The sequence below is a fragment of the Paramisgurnus dabryanus genome, chromosome 7 (assembly GCF_030506205.2).
Source record: "Paramisgurnus dabryanus chromosome 7, PD_genome_1.1, whole genome shotgun sequence".
Taxonomy (NCBI): Eukaryota; Metazoa; Chordata; class Actinopteri; order Cypriniformes; family Cobitidae; genus Paramisgurnus; species Paramisgurnus dabryanus.
Window position 1 is genome coordinate 2,135,273 of NC_133343.1, and position 18,084 is coordinate 2,153,356.

An 18,084-nucleotide genomic window follows, 5' to 3' on the forward strand; every position below is an offset into this window, starting at 1 on the left:
GAGTAAATGCACTGTAAGTTACTTTGGATAAGAGCATCTGCCAAACGCATAAATGTAAATGTAAGCAAAGCATCATTGTTGTGCAATCTTAAAGACCTGAGCCATATCTGGACATCAAAATATCATAGAGGCTTAAGCCGGGCTCACGCTACAAACTATCAGACTGAATTTATCCTGAATTTATCCCAAAAATCTGAGATAAAATCAGGTCCTCGTTGTTTGGCTCAGATTGTCATGTGATGTTGACATTTACAGATCAAATCTTACACCTCCCAATGTGCTCACAAGTAAATCAGGGCCGTTCCGTTTATATAAAATATGTTTTATTTTCAGGATTTTAAATTGTGAGGATTACATCAGTACTTTCACAGTAACCAATGAGATAAGGTGAATGACAAATCTTTTGAAAAAGGGACAGTGAAAGAAACAGCGCTCGCTCTGGCACGATAATCTTAATATTATCTTGTAGTGTGTGATGCACCATTATTTTCAGATGATTAAAAAAATCCTGTAGTGTAAGGCTTTTGATAATTAATCAAACATTTATAGCAACCACCCAGAACACCCTAGCAACCATATAGCAATGCCTTGACAACCATCACCATCTCACAGACATAGCAGCACTTTTTTCAATATCTAAAATATTTATTTGTTTTTAGTCTGCACACATTGTCAATTCACAGTGGTCATGTAATACTAAAGATTCCTCGTACTAAATGCTGGCTTCTGGATTATTTCTGACACTTTCAATTTAATGGGCCGCTCATGCGGCTATAACATTTTTATCCAAACACCCAAAAACATGATCCATGTGCTTCCCCTGTGAGTTTCACGATGAATATGTTTGCTAATGAAACCGGATGTTTCTTTTACCCGTGAAGCGCAGTAACGCAGATTTGCACAGTCCTGCTGAGCCCGAGGCGTTAACCCTTGACCTTTCCTGCTCACCAACAGTCTTTGCATTTGCATTTTGTCTTAAAGAGGAGGTCAGAGTCACAACCCCCCCAAGCGTTTTCCCGCTGGCCTTACAGCAGGCTCCGTTCTCACCGCCGTCACGTCCGAAACCGGTCTGGGGTTAATGCACCAGCGCAGGGTCTTTGTCTATGGATTAATGATGAGTTTTCCTTCATTCCCAGACAATGTGTCCTATAATCATCCTGTTTGACCATGTGTCATAATCTATATCTGACTGTTGAATAGGTCTGATGTTATATGACAGAGGAGAATGTCACTGAAATATTATAGCAAATAGAAAATCAAACATCATGTGACATTCAGAAGTAAATTGAGAATAAATTAATTCATTCCTAAACTTGAATTAGAAGAAAAGATGCACAATTAGTCGAGTTAGATTTTAGGGAATGAACTCATAATAAGCATGTTATCATAAATGCATGTGTGTATGTGAATGTGTGTGTGTTGAAGTATTAAAGATCACAGTTGTCCTGAGTCCATCTGATGTTAAATATAAACTGTAAGGCCCTCTAGTGTCCATCCAGCAGATCACAGGGGAGACACTTTATTCAACAGGACGTTCCTGATATGAATTCAATTAAGTTTTATTCATTGTATCATCATCAAACTTGGCAATGTCAACTGCAACCTTGGCCGTTTTGTTGTTTTAGCCGAAAACAATTTATCATAAAATGGATGGATCAATGTGGCTGCACTATTCAAAGTCTCGTGTGTCCTGCTGTCACGCAATGCATTCTGGGATATCAAACTAACCTCCTTCCTGTTTTTGTTGCAGTGTTGAGTATCCGTGGCGCCCAGGAGGAGGAGCCTCCCGATGCCCAGCTGATGCGATTGGACAACATGCTGCTGGCAGAGGGCGTGTCCGGGCCGGAGAAAGGAGGCGGGTCTGCGGCGGCGGCTGCGGCGGCTGCTGCGTCGGGTGGAGTGGGAGCCGATAATTCAGTAGAGCACACGGATTACAGAGCAAAGCTCACTCAGATCCGTCAGATCTACCACACAGAGCTGGAGAAATATGAACAGGTCAGCACGTTTACACATCACGAACACGAGCGAAAGCCTTTTTAGGTGTTTTATGATGGTGATTACAAATATGTATAATTATGCAACATAAAGTATTAAAACTAGTGCTGGGCAAAGATTAATCGCGATTAATCGCATACAAAATAAAACTGCATAATACATGTGTCTGTGCTGTGTTTAATAATCATGTATATTTATATATACACTCTAAAAAAACAAACGGTGCTATATAGCACCAAAACAATTGCTTTGGATCGTAACGATAGAAGAACCATTTTAGTGCCATATAGCACCGGTGAAGAACCAGTGAAGCACCAGTGAAGCACCAGTGAAGCACCAGTGTAGAACCATATAGGGGCCATATAGCACCACATATGGTTCTACATAGCACTATATGGTTCTACACAGGTGCTTCACTGGTGCTTCACTGGTGCTTCACTGGTTCTTCACCGGTGCTATATGGCACTAAAAATGGTTCTTCTATCGTTACGATCCAAAGCAACTGTTTTGGTGCTATATAGCACCGTTTGTTTTTTAGAGTGTACATTTCAGAACATTTTTATTTATATATCCATTTTTTTGTTTATATATAATATAGAATATATCAAACTTTTAATAAATAATTTCTTAAATACATACATGAATGTGTGTGTATTTATATATACATAATCATAACAACACACAGCACACACTCAGATATTATGCAAAAAATAACTTTTATTTTGTATGCGATTGATCACGATTAATTTTTGCCCAGCACTAATAAAAACTGTTATTTTGGATGGATTCATCTCTACTAGAAACTGATTCTTGCACAGTACGATTTCAGAAACTAATACCATAATGTAAGAGATGTGTAAATGTGTTTCGGTCCCAACAATGAGCTATTGGAAAACAGAAACATACTGTACACTGTAATAAAAAATCCGTTGTTTCATGGTAAAAAAACTGCCAGCTGTAAAGAAAATAACACGTAAGCAACTCTACAGTTTTAAACTGTAAAAAAACAATGAGAACATTTTACCGCAACATTTTTTATATTTTATGTATATTTCATTGCTAAGTTTTGTATGTTTTACATTTTAACGTTTTATATGGTTGCTGATATAAATCTCATTTGTGCCTTATTATGAAATACAGTATGTACAGTACAACATTATGAAATAGACAGCCAGATGATTTATCAAAGTGGTCATTCCAGATCATTGCTAATACTTGTATAGCGATGCACACCACTGATGCGCGGGTTGATCCGAAATGAGGTTACGAATCATCCAAAAATATTTTTAATAATATTCGGGTTGCGGTCGGTCGGGTCGATTGAAATAAAGATGCCAATTAACTATTGTAAACAATTTCTACTTTTAAAAAATGCGGCAAGGGAGTGGGTCGGGTACAATATTTATTTTACATTTTTTTGCAGTTCAAGTTGCGGGCGGGTTAGTTGAAAACGTCGGTCGGGTGCGGGTCGCTTATACATTGACCTGCGCATCACTGATGCACACACGTACAAAGGGTAACACATGTAACATGAAAATGATATTATAAACAAAATAATGGTGTAAAATGTAACATAAAACACCCTAATGTACATATTTGGTAACAAAGCGAGAAGAAACATAATTATTTAAATCAACTTTTAGCAAATGTGAGTCATGCAGGAAAATATAAGTCATACGTCAGTTTACGTTTTTTTACTGTAATTTATTATTTTAACTTAAAAAAACTTTTTGTACAATATTTTACTGTAAAAGTGTGTAAATTCTCTTGTTAAACGAAATACAGATTCTCATTGTAAAACACATGGTAATTCTTAAATTTTATTATCCAAAAACGTACATTTTACAATGTCTTGTTAAATCTATTACAGTTTGTATCTGTCTACGTGAAGGTTTTATAATAAACAGCTTTTTACGGTAGCACAGTTATTTTGCTATTAAAATTACGAACATTTTTACTACGTATTTAAGATATCACTGCATGGGCTAATAAAGTAAATGTTATGAGGCTGATTGTGTACCGTTATAGTTCTTCTTCTCGGTGTTCGACAGCTGGATATATAAATGCCAGCCACATAAAACGGCGCTTTAAAACAGCGGTAAACCGAATGAACGAGGAAGCACTTCAAAAACATCAAACATATTATATTTGTCAAGTGAAAGGTGAAGCCTGTTTTTTGGCCTGTAAAGGAGTAATATTTCATCAGAGACTGCATCAAGCTATAAAATACTCATTAGAAAGTTTATCAGTTTACTACATCAGTATCATTCTTCATTTATAAGCTACGTTTATGAAAAATGACATCAGTAGGTCTTGTACTCGCTCTCAATGTGGCCGGACTTTAGATCCATCAATGATGATATATGATTTAGACATGGCAGGGGTGATGCACTGAAATGCATTCTGGGACTGAGGCAGGTGTCCTCTGTTTGTTTGTTCACATAAGGAGGACATTCATAGCTGTCATAGAGGACCACAAACACTCCTGCCGCCCCAAAATCACCCACGGACCACCCTGTACAAGAGCAGAAACGTCCTTCATCATCCTCGCATTGCTGTTTTTGCCGTTTTGAGTTGTGTGTTTTGTGTGTCTCTCCTCCTGTGCCCATCTGTGTGTGTATCTGTGAGTTATGAGAGCTCTCACGCCAGACAGGCCATTTCAAAATGAACTCACGAGTATTAAAAGTCTAACAACTCAATCAGACCTCAGTTTTATGCATGATAAATGGATACTAGAACAGAGCTGCTATAGAAGAGCGGACAGTATATGGGTGGTGCTGGTTTGAAAGATGGATGAGCTTAAACATTATTTTTATGTGCGTCAGTATATTAAACTGTATAGGGATGGGAATCCGAGCGATTCAGATTCAAGTAAGGCGATTTCAGGTTGTTTTTCTCTGTATAAAGCCAGTTCACTCAGCGTGATTTTTGGCTGTCCCATGGCTGTCTCTTAAGATCATAGATTTTATACAGTGGCATCCAGAGGCGTCATGCCCATTCAAACTGAGGGGGCACATGCCCCCTTGTTTTTCTTTTTTTTTAGCCAAATGGATTTTGCATGCAACCTCAAAATCAAAGAAGCGTCCATTAATCTGTTATTTGTCTGTGTTGCATCCTTGTCATTTTTCAGAGATTTTCGCAGTTTTTTATGGTGTTTTTATCGTGTTACATTACTTTATCCTGGCGGCAGACGTTGCAGACAGCGCAGTCGCAGATGTTATCAGCCTCTGAGCGTGCTCACGAGCTCTTTGCTGTTGCTGATGCATTTTACTATCTGAGGAATTAAAACGTGTAAGAAACGCTCACAACATTTCCAAACCCCAGTACGGTAATATGCAGTTAACCTCCTCTGTGTAGAAAATGTATTGTTTAAAATGTGACAGTCTCAACGTTATATTAATAGATTTCTAGATTAATCTTGGTACAACGCCAAAGTTCACCAGAGTTTACGGAGCGCGGAATCACACATGCTCACATATGAGGTCAAATTTGATGCAATAATGCGATCCTTATTGAACATTAAAATCAATCACGTGGCTATAACTCATGTCATTTTCGTTGTTTATATATTTAATGGATTTAAAACTACATTAATTATATAAAATAATCCAGTTGTTGTGCAAAATACATTAATGCCACAATTAAACAAGTAAATTTATTACAACTTAAATAAATAAAACATGCTGTTTCAGATGATACCAAAATGTAATTTTTAAAGAAAAATACCCATATTTAAGAGTTTATAAGCAGAGAAAAAAGTATAGATAAATATAGATAAGATCAAAGTTTTTTCCCTGTTTTGTGTGTTTGTTTGAAAGCAGAGGGTCTGTTCTTTCATTTAACATATTTGTATGTTTATATATTTTTAGAAGAAATTTTTCAATTTTGTGGAAAAAATTTAGACATTTTGTGAAACTTTTGTAAAATTCACAAAAAATGCTGGCGGGCAACTTTTCAAAAAATGGTTGGCAGGGAATGAGTTAAGAGAAAAGATTTCCCTACCAATGACGAGTTTTTACGGCAATCCATATTTCTACTATTATCCACAAGGTGGTACTCTTACCCAACTTATAAAACCCAACTTAGCATCAACTGATCCAAAAAACAGTAAAAACTCTGTGTATGTTTTGATCATCGTTTTAAATCTGATCTCTAACAAAAGTATTTTACAAAAATGCAATTATCTCAGCTTTTTGCTAAAAATGTTGTGTTTTTGAGGAAACCTACCCATATTTTAGAGGTGATAAAAAGAGAAAAAAAATTGGGGCCTGTTCTTTCATTTGATATATTGTATGTTTGTATATTTAAAGATAAAATTTTCTGGTAGGCATTAAACTTTTGAGAAAATCAAAAAATGTGGGCACTGGCTTGCAACTAAAACAAAAAACACTGGCGGGGAAAGAGTTAAATACATTTTACACTGCTGAGCTTAACGTTGCAATAGTCATGATGAATATTCAGTATTACTACCAAATATACTGATGATGTTTACTATGAACAGTAGACTTCAACATTGTGGAGTCCACATACAGGTCCTACCCAAATGTATTCGATGTCGCATGTTGTCATGATCTTACAAGATGCCAGAAACCACACAGTCTGTAGCAGTCTTAACTGGTTTGTTTTTGTCTTTACAGGCGTGTAACGAATTCACGACTCACGTGATGAACCTGTTGAGGGAGCAGTCTCGCACGCGGCCCATCTCGCCCAAAGAGATCGAGCGTATGGTCGGCATCATCCACCGCAAGTTCAGCTCCATCCAGATGCAACTGAAACAGAGCACCTGCGAGGCCGTCATGATCCTGAGATCGCGCTTCCTCGATGCCAGGTCAGTGCTCGCGCGCCGGCAGATAAGCACATTTGTTTCAGAGCGAATTCGGCATTATCAGACCCCACATTCCCGTTTCTGTTTTTTATGCACATCCGTGTAAACAAATGCCCCAAACCTGAGCTTCACGAGCCCTGTCCAAACCCACACACACGCTACGGCGTGTTGAGTCCATCCCTGCTTCAATGTAATCGCTTGTTCGCTTTGAAACATGCTTGGGATTTGCATACATTTCCTGGCGGATAAATGACACGGGGAGCTTGGAGTCATTTAAATGAGGTTCATGTTTTCTTCAGAGCATGCTCAGTTCCACCGGTTAATCCCTTCTCTGCCTGAGAGCGTGCTGTGATCATTTGCATATTGTGAAGAGGGGTTTTGGGGAAGAAATCGGCTCACGCTCCGTACCGGCCCTTCATTTGTAAAACCCCTAAGCTCAAAGGATTTTAACCCTTCAGATGAGTGATTCAGAGAGGAGGTTACATTCATTGACATGTCATATTTGTGTGGGGTCTGCTTTATGCTTTATGTTCTGCTTTCAAGACAATAAAACACTGGCGTACAGAATTTGTCTTTGCACATTTGAATGCCATTACGTAACCTTAATCCTAATTAAAAAATGTTAAAAGCTCTCTCATTTGCAAGTCACTTTGGATAAATTCATCCTCTAAAGGAATACATGTAAAGTATATGGTTTGCATACAACAGCTAGCCACAAGAGATGAAACGCATCCCATTAAAGGTATATTTCACTGAAAAATGAAAATTGTTTTATCATTTCCTCATTGTCATGATGTTTCAAACATTTATAGATTTCTTTGTTCTGCTGTACAGCAGGGAAGATATAAAAAAAATTAATAACCGATCTGGGGCACCATTGACTTCCATAGTATTACATTTTCCTATTATATAAAGCATGTCAACTATGGTGTAAATACATTAGCAGTCTAAGTAAGTTGGAGGCGAAGGTGTAGTGGGATTTAAGAGTTTGAATCCCGACTCGAGGTACTTTCCTGTCTTCTTCTTACACTGTCTATCAAGTAAAGGCAAAAATAGCCCAAAATATTACTTTAAAAGACAGTCAAAGATTACATGAGGTGCTGTATTTTACATTTATTTTTATAAATGTTTTTCCTTCATTTTATAAAAATTTATTTGACCCTGCGTTTACACCAGCCGCGTTTGAGGCGTCAAATCACGTCTACCGCATCTAGTTTGACGCTTGAACATTTTGAACATTACTTGCTTCAGTCGCGCCTGAAAGCCGCGCTTGAAATTCTAGTCATTGAGACATTCACGTTTAAATTCGCGTCATGGGAGGGGCTACTGCGACTCTGCTCGCTTTCTGTAATTACGTCACTACTAGAGCTCCTAATTGGTTATCGCAGCACGTTTTTCCGGCAAAGTTCAAATTTTTCAACTCGAGCGGTTGTCGCGGCATGAGGCGGAACTAGACATGCGAATGAGGCAGAATCACGTCTATCGCGCCAGACTAAACGCCTCATTCGCGCCGCGAGACCTCCAGACGCGCGTCAACGCGTCTTCACATTGACTTAACATTGAAATCACTCACGCTTGACGCCTCTACCGTGGCTGGCCTGAATGCAGCATTACACTGTCTATCAAGTAAAGGCAAAAATAGACGCTATAAAAAAAACTGTCTAAGATTAAATTTTTATAAATGTTGACATGTTTTTCTTTCATTTTATAAAAATATGGGATGTGCCTAAATTTAGTTTAGAGCCCTGATAAAGGTTTTTTAAGCAAAGAAGATTCAAATTTGTGTAATGAAATCATTATATTGTTGGCTTCTCTCTGCTCAGGAGAAAAAGACGAAATTTCAACAAACAAGCCACAGAAATCCTGAATGAATATTTCTACTCGCATCTGAGTAACCCGTATCCCAGCGAGGAGGCCAAAGAGGAGCTGGCGAAGAAATGCTCCATCACAGTGTCACAGGTGAGATACACCAAACAAACCATCATCTCTATAATCCAACATTAACACAAATAACTACTACAGTAGTACTGTACCAAATCAATTTCAAATATTCTGATAGTAATATATTCTAATAATAATATCCAATTATTAGGAGTGATGTCTGCCGATACCGATAGTTTGGTGGTTTTACAAAGTTATCTCGTCAATTAAGTAAAAAAATCCCTGCCAATGACGCTTTCCTAATGAGTTTTTACGGTAATCTGTAGTTCCGCTGTCATCCACTAGATGGCGATGGATTACCCGATTTATTAAAAACTTGAGCAAAAACTAATTTAATTATTTTTAAACTCTGTGTATGTTTTGATCTTCATTTTGAATCTGATCTCTAACAAATTATTTCACAAAAATGCAATTATTTCAGCTTTTTCCTCAAAATTTTGTATTTTTGAAGAAACATACCCATTTTTGAGAGTTTATCAAAAAGAAAAAAATGAAGATAGGATGAAAAAAAATCTAGGTTTGTTTGTTTGTTTGAAAGGAGAGGGTCTGTTCTTTAATTTTATATATTTGTATTTTTATATATATTTGTAGAAGAAAATTTTCCTGGAAGGCATTTTGTGAAACTTATGTAAGAATAAACAAACCTTTTACTCAAATTAACTTCTTAGCTCTAAATTCTGAATAATAAAATAGTTTTTCTTAAGTTTTATGAAATCCACTTGGATGGGCCCGATGTGTTTTTGTTCACAAACTATTAAGTTAAAATTTAGTTTAATACTATTTGAACATCAAGCTAGTGATGATTTTCTATGTGAAAATGTGCTTTTACCGGCTGATACCGATTATTGTCTGATATATCGCTGCAAATGTTATTATTTACAGCCCATGTCTGCTGCTTTCTTGTGATATATACTCGCAAGTTAAACCTCGACAACAAATCTCAGGGAAAACCAGATGTCGCTAATCGCCTCTTTGCATTTTTCATCTGCATGTGTAAATGCATAATGCATGCTAAATCATTTAATAAATTTAGCTGAAATGATCTTACAATACGTTTGGAGTCACGTTGGCAGGGTGAGTGATGATTCGAGCGGTGTTTGTAATATAAAAAAAACACTTTTAGTCTCTCAAGGGAACAGGAAGCTTAGCGTCAGGATTGATTTGCTTTTCATCGTAATGGTGTTTATCATTAGCTGGTGTATTAGCAGTAATGGATGTCGGGTGTGTTGAGTGAATGCTGTCGTGTTTAGTGTGATCACATACGGTGAAATAGACAAACGTGCCTCTGTGAGGGTGTATCTGGTGCCACATGGTTTGTCGGTTGTGTTTCTTCAATCCGTATAATGTGCAAGTGTTCCTGTAGCTTAATTGCTAGAGCTTTACATTAGCAGCACTAAAGGTCATGGGTTCGAATCACAGGGAACAAACTATTTTTTAAACTGATTAAAAAAATGTATACATTAAATGCATCGTAAATCACTTTGTATTTTAAGTGCAACTATTTAACTCTTTCACTGCCAGCGTTTTTAAAAAAAGTTGCCAGCCAGCGCCAGCGTTTTTCATGATTTTCACCAAAGTTTAATGCCTTCCAAAAAAAATTCTTCTTTAAATATATAAACATACAATATACCAAATGAAAGAACAGACCCTCTGCTTTCAAACAAAAAAAAAAACGTTTCATCCTACCTTTAGTGGTTCTTTTGCAATCAGCTTTTGAATATGGGTAGGTTTTTGCAAAAACACCATATTTTGAGCAAAATCAGAGATAATTCCATTTTTGTTACGGACTTTTCATAGAGATCCCATTCAGAGCGATCTTTAAAACAGACACGGACATGCAGCAGCTTGCCATAGGGCAATACTTCCGGGTTTAAAAAGTTGCGGAAGGGTGCCACCTGGTGGATAATAGCAGTATTGCGGAAAGACGGAAAATCTCGTCATTGGCGGGAAGCGTTTTCTCTTAATTGACGAGATATCTCGTCAATGGCGGGGAAATAGTTAATATGAACTTGTATCCTTTATTTATTCATATTAATTTTATTAATAGTAAAATTGTATCTGAAACTTGCATAATAACGTTGCAGTACACCATAAAGAAAAAATGGGATAGAAATGTTAAATAATGCTTAACAATGTTTTTTCTAAATTCTATTAAAATATATATTTTTAAAATATATAACTAACATATATTTCATATTTTCGGGAAAAGAAAGGATTGCATCTTCCGAAAGACAATTACTACACAAAGCCATATTTCACAGAGAAGCTCGGCAAAATCGCGTTCATAATCGTGGACAAATCGCCTCTTTTGCCGGCTTTACTGATGAGATGCGCATGAGAATTGCAGCCAATTTATCGCCCACCCCTAATTTGCCTTTTTTGATATATTGCACAGCCCTAATCCTAAACACATCCCATCAATGTCTGGTATGTCATCCTTGTTTGTTTTTGCTTTGATAACACATGCCTTTTGTGGACAGGTGTCCAACTGGTTCGGAAACAAACGAATCCGATATAAGAAGAACATCGGAAAGTTCCAGGAAGAAGCCAACATGTACGCGGCCAAAACGGCGGTCAGCGCCGCGAGCGTGTCTGCGCATGGCAGCCAGGCCAATTCACCGTCTACTCCAAACTCAGCAGGTATGAAAGTACACCAGAGCGTTCCCGAACATCGGCATCTCTGCACCGATCGCATTTCTTTATTTAGTAATGTCTTAAGTTTACACACTCGTTGTGTCAGTATTAAATCTCCACTGAATTTCTACTGCTTAGCTTGTCTTCTTTATGGTCTGCTGGTACTTTATGCTCTGTAAAGCAAATCTAACTATAAATCTGCATTTCTGCGCTCCTTGAATTTTTCATTCTCTGTGATGTCTGTGTGGCCTTTCATTTTTTTCTGCTCCTCGCTCTTCACCTCCTCCTCTACCCTTCTCCTCTTCTTTCAGGTTCTGCTGGCTCTTTTAACATGTCAAACTCTGGCGATTTATTTATGAGTGTTCAGTCTTTGAACGGGGATTCGTACCAAGGCTCTCAGGTGGGAGCCAATGTGCAGTCACAGGTATAAATACAGAAACTTCAAAGCATTAAAAAAATAACCTCAGGTGTTTATAAAAACTGCAGCGGATTCCACAGGGGTTATAGTACAGTCCTGGAGGCCACCTGCTAGTGTATATTTGATTTCTTTTTTATTTGTAAATTGCATTTCTGGCCACTTTCTGTTCAGGTTGAAACCTAAATGCTGCCTTGTGTCTGCTGTCTACATAGGCAGATTTCTAACTGAAGTTGAACACTGCATAGTCAGCATGCCACAAAAACCTGTAATTGATTTGGTTAGATTTTGACTCAAGCTAGTGACCTACCACTCCAGTAAGCATGAAAATACAAAGACACAACTTTTGCTCTATTTACCGTCTAAGGGTACGTTTACATGACAATGATGTAGTAAAATACAGACGTTTTTTCTTTGCATTTATTTTTTTTATTTACACGTGTGCACAACAACACCACCAGAAAGATTTTCCGCATTTAAACGGATTCGCGGAAACTGAATAGTATTATGCATGCCAAGACAGTAGATGGCTATGTTATTTTGTAAAGAAACACTACACGCCTGCTCACAGATCTGCAAAGTAGTGTCGCCAACTTAGCGACTTTGTCACTATGTTTAGTTATGTTAAGTCACTATGTTAAGTTTTCAGACCCTGCTAGCGACACAATGATATGCTAATTTATGGTGTAATCTAAAAGCATCGAGCAGTTTTGATAAGACGGACGTTGAGGTAGATTTATTACTACAAGTGACCCTGGAGTATAAAACTTGCAACACAAACAAAGTCCTGTGGGCCGTCATTGGGTCTCATTCATTAAGCATGAAATGTGCGTACAGATGTTCCCCTTCGAGGGAACTCGAGCTGCGTCGCCGAAGCTACGCTATGGGAACGCCCTCTGCGTGATTGCGTCTGAAGCACGTATGTCAAATCAGTCCAATGGTCAAGTGACACGTCATAGGCGGGTGACGTGGGAACCAGGAAGCTATAAAAAGAGCACCCAGCAAGCCAACTTCAGCTCTTTGTGCCTCAGCAAGCGAGTGTGTGTCATTATTATGTCCAAACAAAGTTTTAAGGAGTGTGCTTCCCCGTGTCCTCGTTTCATTACGAGCGAGGACTCGCATCGTCTTTGTGTTATGTGCCTCGGGGCACAACACGCACGATCATCTCTTGAGAGGGGTGGTTGTGCACACTGTGAAAGGATGCCGCTCCGTACGTTGCGCTCGCGGCTCGCTCTCTTCGAGGAGGGTGGTGAGCCGCGTGTTCCCCACGGTTCTGGCCCCGCTGCTGCCGAGGCAGGGCGGAAGCTGCGATCGTGGGGATCACAACTAGATCTCGCGGACGAGCTTGAGACGGGTCTTCCCCTTTCTCAGCCTTCACCCGCGGGATCTAGCGCCCCGTCTCTGGATTCGGAAGCACGCGCTGCGGTTTCTTCCGCCCAGGGCGGGAGCCCAGTTTTGCATGTATCGTCGTCCGAGGAAGTCGATATTATGTCTGTGGACGTGGTGGACGCTGAGGAGCCTTCTCATTCGTCCCCCGCGTTCGATGATTTGATGGAGGTTGTCACTAATGCTGTGGCTCGCTTAAAGTTAGACTGGCCGGCGGAGACACAGAGCGCTCGTCCTCAGAGCATGTTAGACGAGCGTTTTTTAAAGCAAAAATCTCAACCTTCGCGGCGCAACATGCCTTTTTTCCCTGATCTCCACAGCGAGCTGTCGAGATCATGGAAAGCCCCGTATTCGGCCCGTGTTCATACCCCTCACGCCACCATGTATTCCAACATTGTGGGGATGGGTGAGCACGGGTATTTAACGATGCCCCGGGTGGAGCAGACGCTTGCGAGCTATCTCTCCCCCGCTGCGGCGTCATCTTTAAAATCGCCTTCGCTTCCCACGAAACCGGTTAGGTTGACTTCATCTTTAGTGGGTAAAGCGTATAAGTCTGCAGGGCAGGCTGGGGCTTCACTGCATACCCTAGCTGTCTTACAGGCGTACCAAGCAGAACTACTTAAAGATTTGGATACCGAGGCGGGGGGTACGTCTGATGTTTTTAAAGAGCTTCGTCGAGTCACTGATGTGTCACTCAGGGCAATTAAAGAAACTGCTAAAGCCGTGGGTAGATCGATGGGAGCTCTCGTAGCCACGGAACGCCATTTATGGCTTAATCTGTCTGAGCTTAAATCCTCAGATAGGGCATTCCTTTTAGACGCGCCCGTTGCGCCCTCCGGTCTTTTTGGCGATGCCGTTAACACTGTCGTCGAGAGATTTGCGGAGGCTCGTAAGCAGTCGGCGGCGTTCGAACGCTATCTCCCCCGCCGTGCTCTTGATTCTAGGGCTGCTGGGCGGGAGCAGCCATCGTATAGAGCATCGCAGAAGCGTAGTGTTGCCACTCGTGGTCCCCCTCAAAAGAACTGGGGTTCGGGCGGTCGTACTCAGACATCTTCTAAACAGAAACCAGACCTGAGGGCTGTTATTATGGCGAGGAAGGCGTCGGCTAAAAAGAAGTCCTGAGGGACGTAGTGTCATGTTTCCGAGGGCAGCCCCCAATCGGGGAGAGCCGGCAGTCACCTCACAACACGGTGCCCGTCTCTCCTCGATGCCCTCGGGATGTCAGTGTGTTAACCCCGCCGCAGTGTGTGTTTCGGGGCACAGCGGCTTCATATTCTTGTGTGCCTCGTGCGCGCGGCACGCAAGACCTCTCTCCGAGGAGGGAGGCATTAATATCACCCAGGTTGAACCCTGCCAGTTTGGTTCAGGGCACCGGGGAAAGTTTAAGCAGTACACAAAAAGCCAGTCTCGAGAGGCTGGTCCCCCTTATAGAAAATTGGGCAGCGTGGAAACTCCTGCCAAACGTGTCTCAGTGGGTTTTGCAAATAATAAAAAAGGGCTACAAAATTCAGTTTTGCAACCAGCCACCCCATTTCAACGGCGTGTTATCTACCATAGTGGGTGCTGGGCAGGCTCTAATAATGGAACAAGAAGTAGAAACTCTCTTGTGCAAGGAAGCCATAGAATGTGTTCCTCCTCACAACAGGGAGTCAGGGTTTTACAGCCGCTATTTCATAGTTCCAAAGAAAGACGGGGGGTTACGTCCGATTTTAGATCTACGTCATCTGAACCGGTCTGTTGCAAAACTAAAGTTCAAGATGTTAACTATAAAGCAGATCGTCACACAAATCAGATCCGAGGACTGGTTTGTGACGATAGATCTAAAAGACGCGTATTTTCACATATCTATCCTCCCGCAGCACAGGAGATTCCTGAGGTTCGCCTTCGGGGGCGTGGCTTACCAATATCGGGTTCTCCCTTTCGGTCTATCTCTGTCACCCCGTACATTTACAAAGTGCATGGATGCAGCGCTGGCTCCATTACGACTCCGGGGCATCCGTGTCTTAAACTACATAGACGATTGGCTAATTTTAGCCCAATCAGAGAGTATGGCAGCGCAGCATCGAGATGCTGTGCTGACCCATATGAGAGAACTGGGGTTAAGGCTAAATGCAAAGAAAAGCATGCTCTCTCCAGTACAGAGGACAGCTTTTCTTGGCGTTATATGGGATTCAACGACAATGCAGGCACATCTGTCCCCTGCTCGTGTGGAATCCATTCTTTTGGCTGTAGGCAGAGTGAAGTTAGGCCAGTCACACACTGTAAAACAATTTCAGAGGTTGTTGGGCCTCATGGCAGCAGCATCCAATGTGATACCCCTTGGGCTGCTTCACATGAGACCGCTACAGTGGTGGCTCAAAACCAAAGGGTTTTCCCCGAGGGGCAACCCGTTCCGTCTGATCAAGGTCACGCGCAGATGTCTTCGTGCCTTAGATCTTTGGAAGAGACCATGGTTTCTCTCCCAAGGACTGATGTTGGGGGTTCAGTTCCGTCGAGTTACGCTGACAACGGATGCTTCCCTCACAGGCTGGGGAGCAACTATGGGGAGCCATCTGGCTCATGGATTATGGGGGGCCAGACAGCTCAGCTGGCACATAAATTGCCTAGAGATGATGGCAGTGTTCTACGCCCTGAGATGTTTCATCCCTCACCTGCGGGGCCATCACGTGTTAGTCCGGACAGACAACACGTCGGTAGTCGCGTACATCAACCACCAGGGGGGTTTGCGTTCACGCCCTTTGTACAAATTGGCGCGCCATATCCTTCTGTGGACACAGGGGAAGTTGCTGTCCCTCAGAGCAGTGTACATTCCCGGGTGTCTGAATCAGGGAGCAGACGTCCTGTCGAGACAGGGGCTGAGGCCCGGGGAGTGGAGGCTCCACCCTCAGGTGGTGGAGTCCATCTGGGCGAGATTTTACCAGGCGGAAGTGGATCTGTTTGCGTCCAGAGAGACGACACACTGTCCGCTATGGTTTTCTCTCACACTTCCAGCACCGCTGGGACTGGATGCCATGGTTCAGCCGTGGCCGAGGCTACGGCTGTACGCTTTTCCCCCGATCGCTCTGCTCCCGGGAGTTCTGGAGAGGGTTCGTCGCAACAACGTCCGCTTGTTGTTGGTAGCCCCACTCTGGCCGAACCGGATATGGTTCTCGGACCTGGTGGCCCTCCTCGATGGCTCACCTTGGGAAATACCCGTCAGGAGGGATCTCCTCTCTCTGGCGGGTGGCTCGATTCTTCACCCCCGCCCAGAGTTATGGAAACTGTGGGTCTGGCCACTGAGGGGGCCAGACTCATAGAATCTGGTCTCTCAGCTGAGGCTGCTGAGACCATTCTTCACTCCAGAGCTCCCTCCACGAGGAAGCTTTATGCCTTTAAATGGAGAGTCTTTACTTCCTGGTGCAGCAAACACCTGCATGACCCTGTGAACTGCCCAATTGGTACAGTCTTGGAGTTTCTGCAGGAAAAGTTCACCGCAGGGTTATCTCCTTCTACACTGAAGGTGTATGTGGCGGCCATCTCGGCTTACCATGTTCCTTTGGTCGGGCAATCCCTTGGGAGAGACCCGCTGGTGGTTCGCTTCCTTCGTGGCACTCGGAGGCTGAGGCCTGTAGTCCGACCCAGGGTCCCAGCTTGGGACCTGGCCGTTGTGCTGGAAGGTCTGTCCATGGCTCCGTTTGAGCCCATTGAGACCGTTCCAGTCAAGTTTGTGGCACTTAAGACAGTACTTCTGTTGGCAGTCACTTCTCTGAGGAGAGTGGGTGACCTTCAGGCCCTGTCGGTTTCCCCTACGTGCCTTGAATTCGCGCCGGGGATGGTTAAGGCTTTCTTGTACCCAAGGCCCAGCTATGTGCCTAAGGTACCGACTAATGTGCCACGACCTGTCGTACTTCAGGCCCTCTGTCCTCCCCCATTTAGGGATAGGAATCAGGAAAAGCTTAACTTGGTGTGTCCAGTGCGAGCACTGGATGCCTATGTTCACAGATCTTCTTTGTGGAGGAGGTCTGAGCAACTGTTTGTGTGCTTTGGCTCGCCCAAGAAAGGCCTGCCGGCGACCAAGCAGACACTCAGTAAGTGGATAGTTGAGACTATCTCTCTGGCTTATGAGACCACTGGACGGCCTTCACCTATCGCCGTCAGGGCTCATTCTACCCGGGGTATGGCAGCCTCTAAGGCCTTGTGGCTAGGGGCTTCAATGCAGGATGTCTGTGATGCGGCAGGCTGGTCCTCTCCGCTCACATTCGTTCGGTTTTACGAGTTAGATGTTGGTGCTACGCCTGGAGCCCAGGTGCTCATGTCTTAAGCTGTGCGCGTTTTTACACACAGACAGGCATTTGGTAGTATGGTGTTTTGGTACATCGTTCCCATAGCGTAGCTTCGGCGACGCAGCTCGAGTTCCCTCGAAGGGGAACGTCTCGGGTTACGAATGTAACCATTGTTCCCCGAGAAGGGAACGAGACGCTGCGTCTCCCTGCCATACTCCCTGCATCCCTGTCTCGCCTTGCTTCGGCACAATTTAGCTGAAGTTGGCTTGCTGGGTGCTCTTTTTATAGCTTCCTGGTTCCCACGTCACCCGCCTATGACGTGTCACTTGACCATTGGACTGATTTGACATACGTGCTTCAGACGCAATCACGCAGAGGGCGTTCCCATAGCGTAGCTTCGGCGACGCAGCGTCTCGTTCCCTTCTCGGGGAACAATGGTTACATTCGTAACCCGAGACGTTTTTCAACAAATTGTGATTCCACAAAAACTTTCGTATTAAAATGTCTTCTAAATTTATGCAAAAATTCAAGAAACCTAAAACCACTCGTACACAATAATTACGCTATAATCAAATACTAGGCTATAATTAACATTTTTATAATTTTTTCTGTTTTATATATTGTTA

General features: G+C 42.2%; 1 protein-coding gene across 5 annotated transcripts in view; it reads left to right on the top strand.

Moving 5' to 3' along the window:
* Positions 1-18,084, top strand: part of pbx1b (pre-B-cell leukemia homeobox 1b) — a 78,966-nt gene that overhangs the window by 56,049 nt on the left and 4,833 nt on the right. For 3 of the 5 annotated variants that reach the window (XM_065293861.1, XM_065293860.1, XM_065293863.1), the window contains 5 exons: positions 1,751-1,995; positions 6,633-6,823; positions 8,644-8,779; positions 11,242-11,401; positions 11,707-11,819. In XM_065293861.1, coding sequence (XP_065149933.1) covers positions 1,751-1,995; positions 6,633-6,823; positions 8,644-8,779; positions 11,242-11,401; positions 11,707-11,819 — 845 coding nt within the window. The remainder of the gene's footprint in view (positions 1-1,750; positions 1,996-6,632; positions 6,824-8,643; positions 8,780-11,241; positions 11,402-11,706; positions 11,820-18,084) is intronic. The other 2 variants (XM_065293865.1, XM_065293864.1) reach the window with 1 other exon arrangement.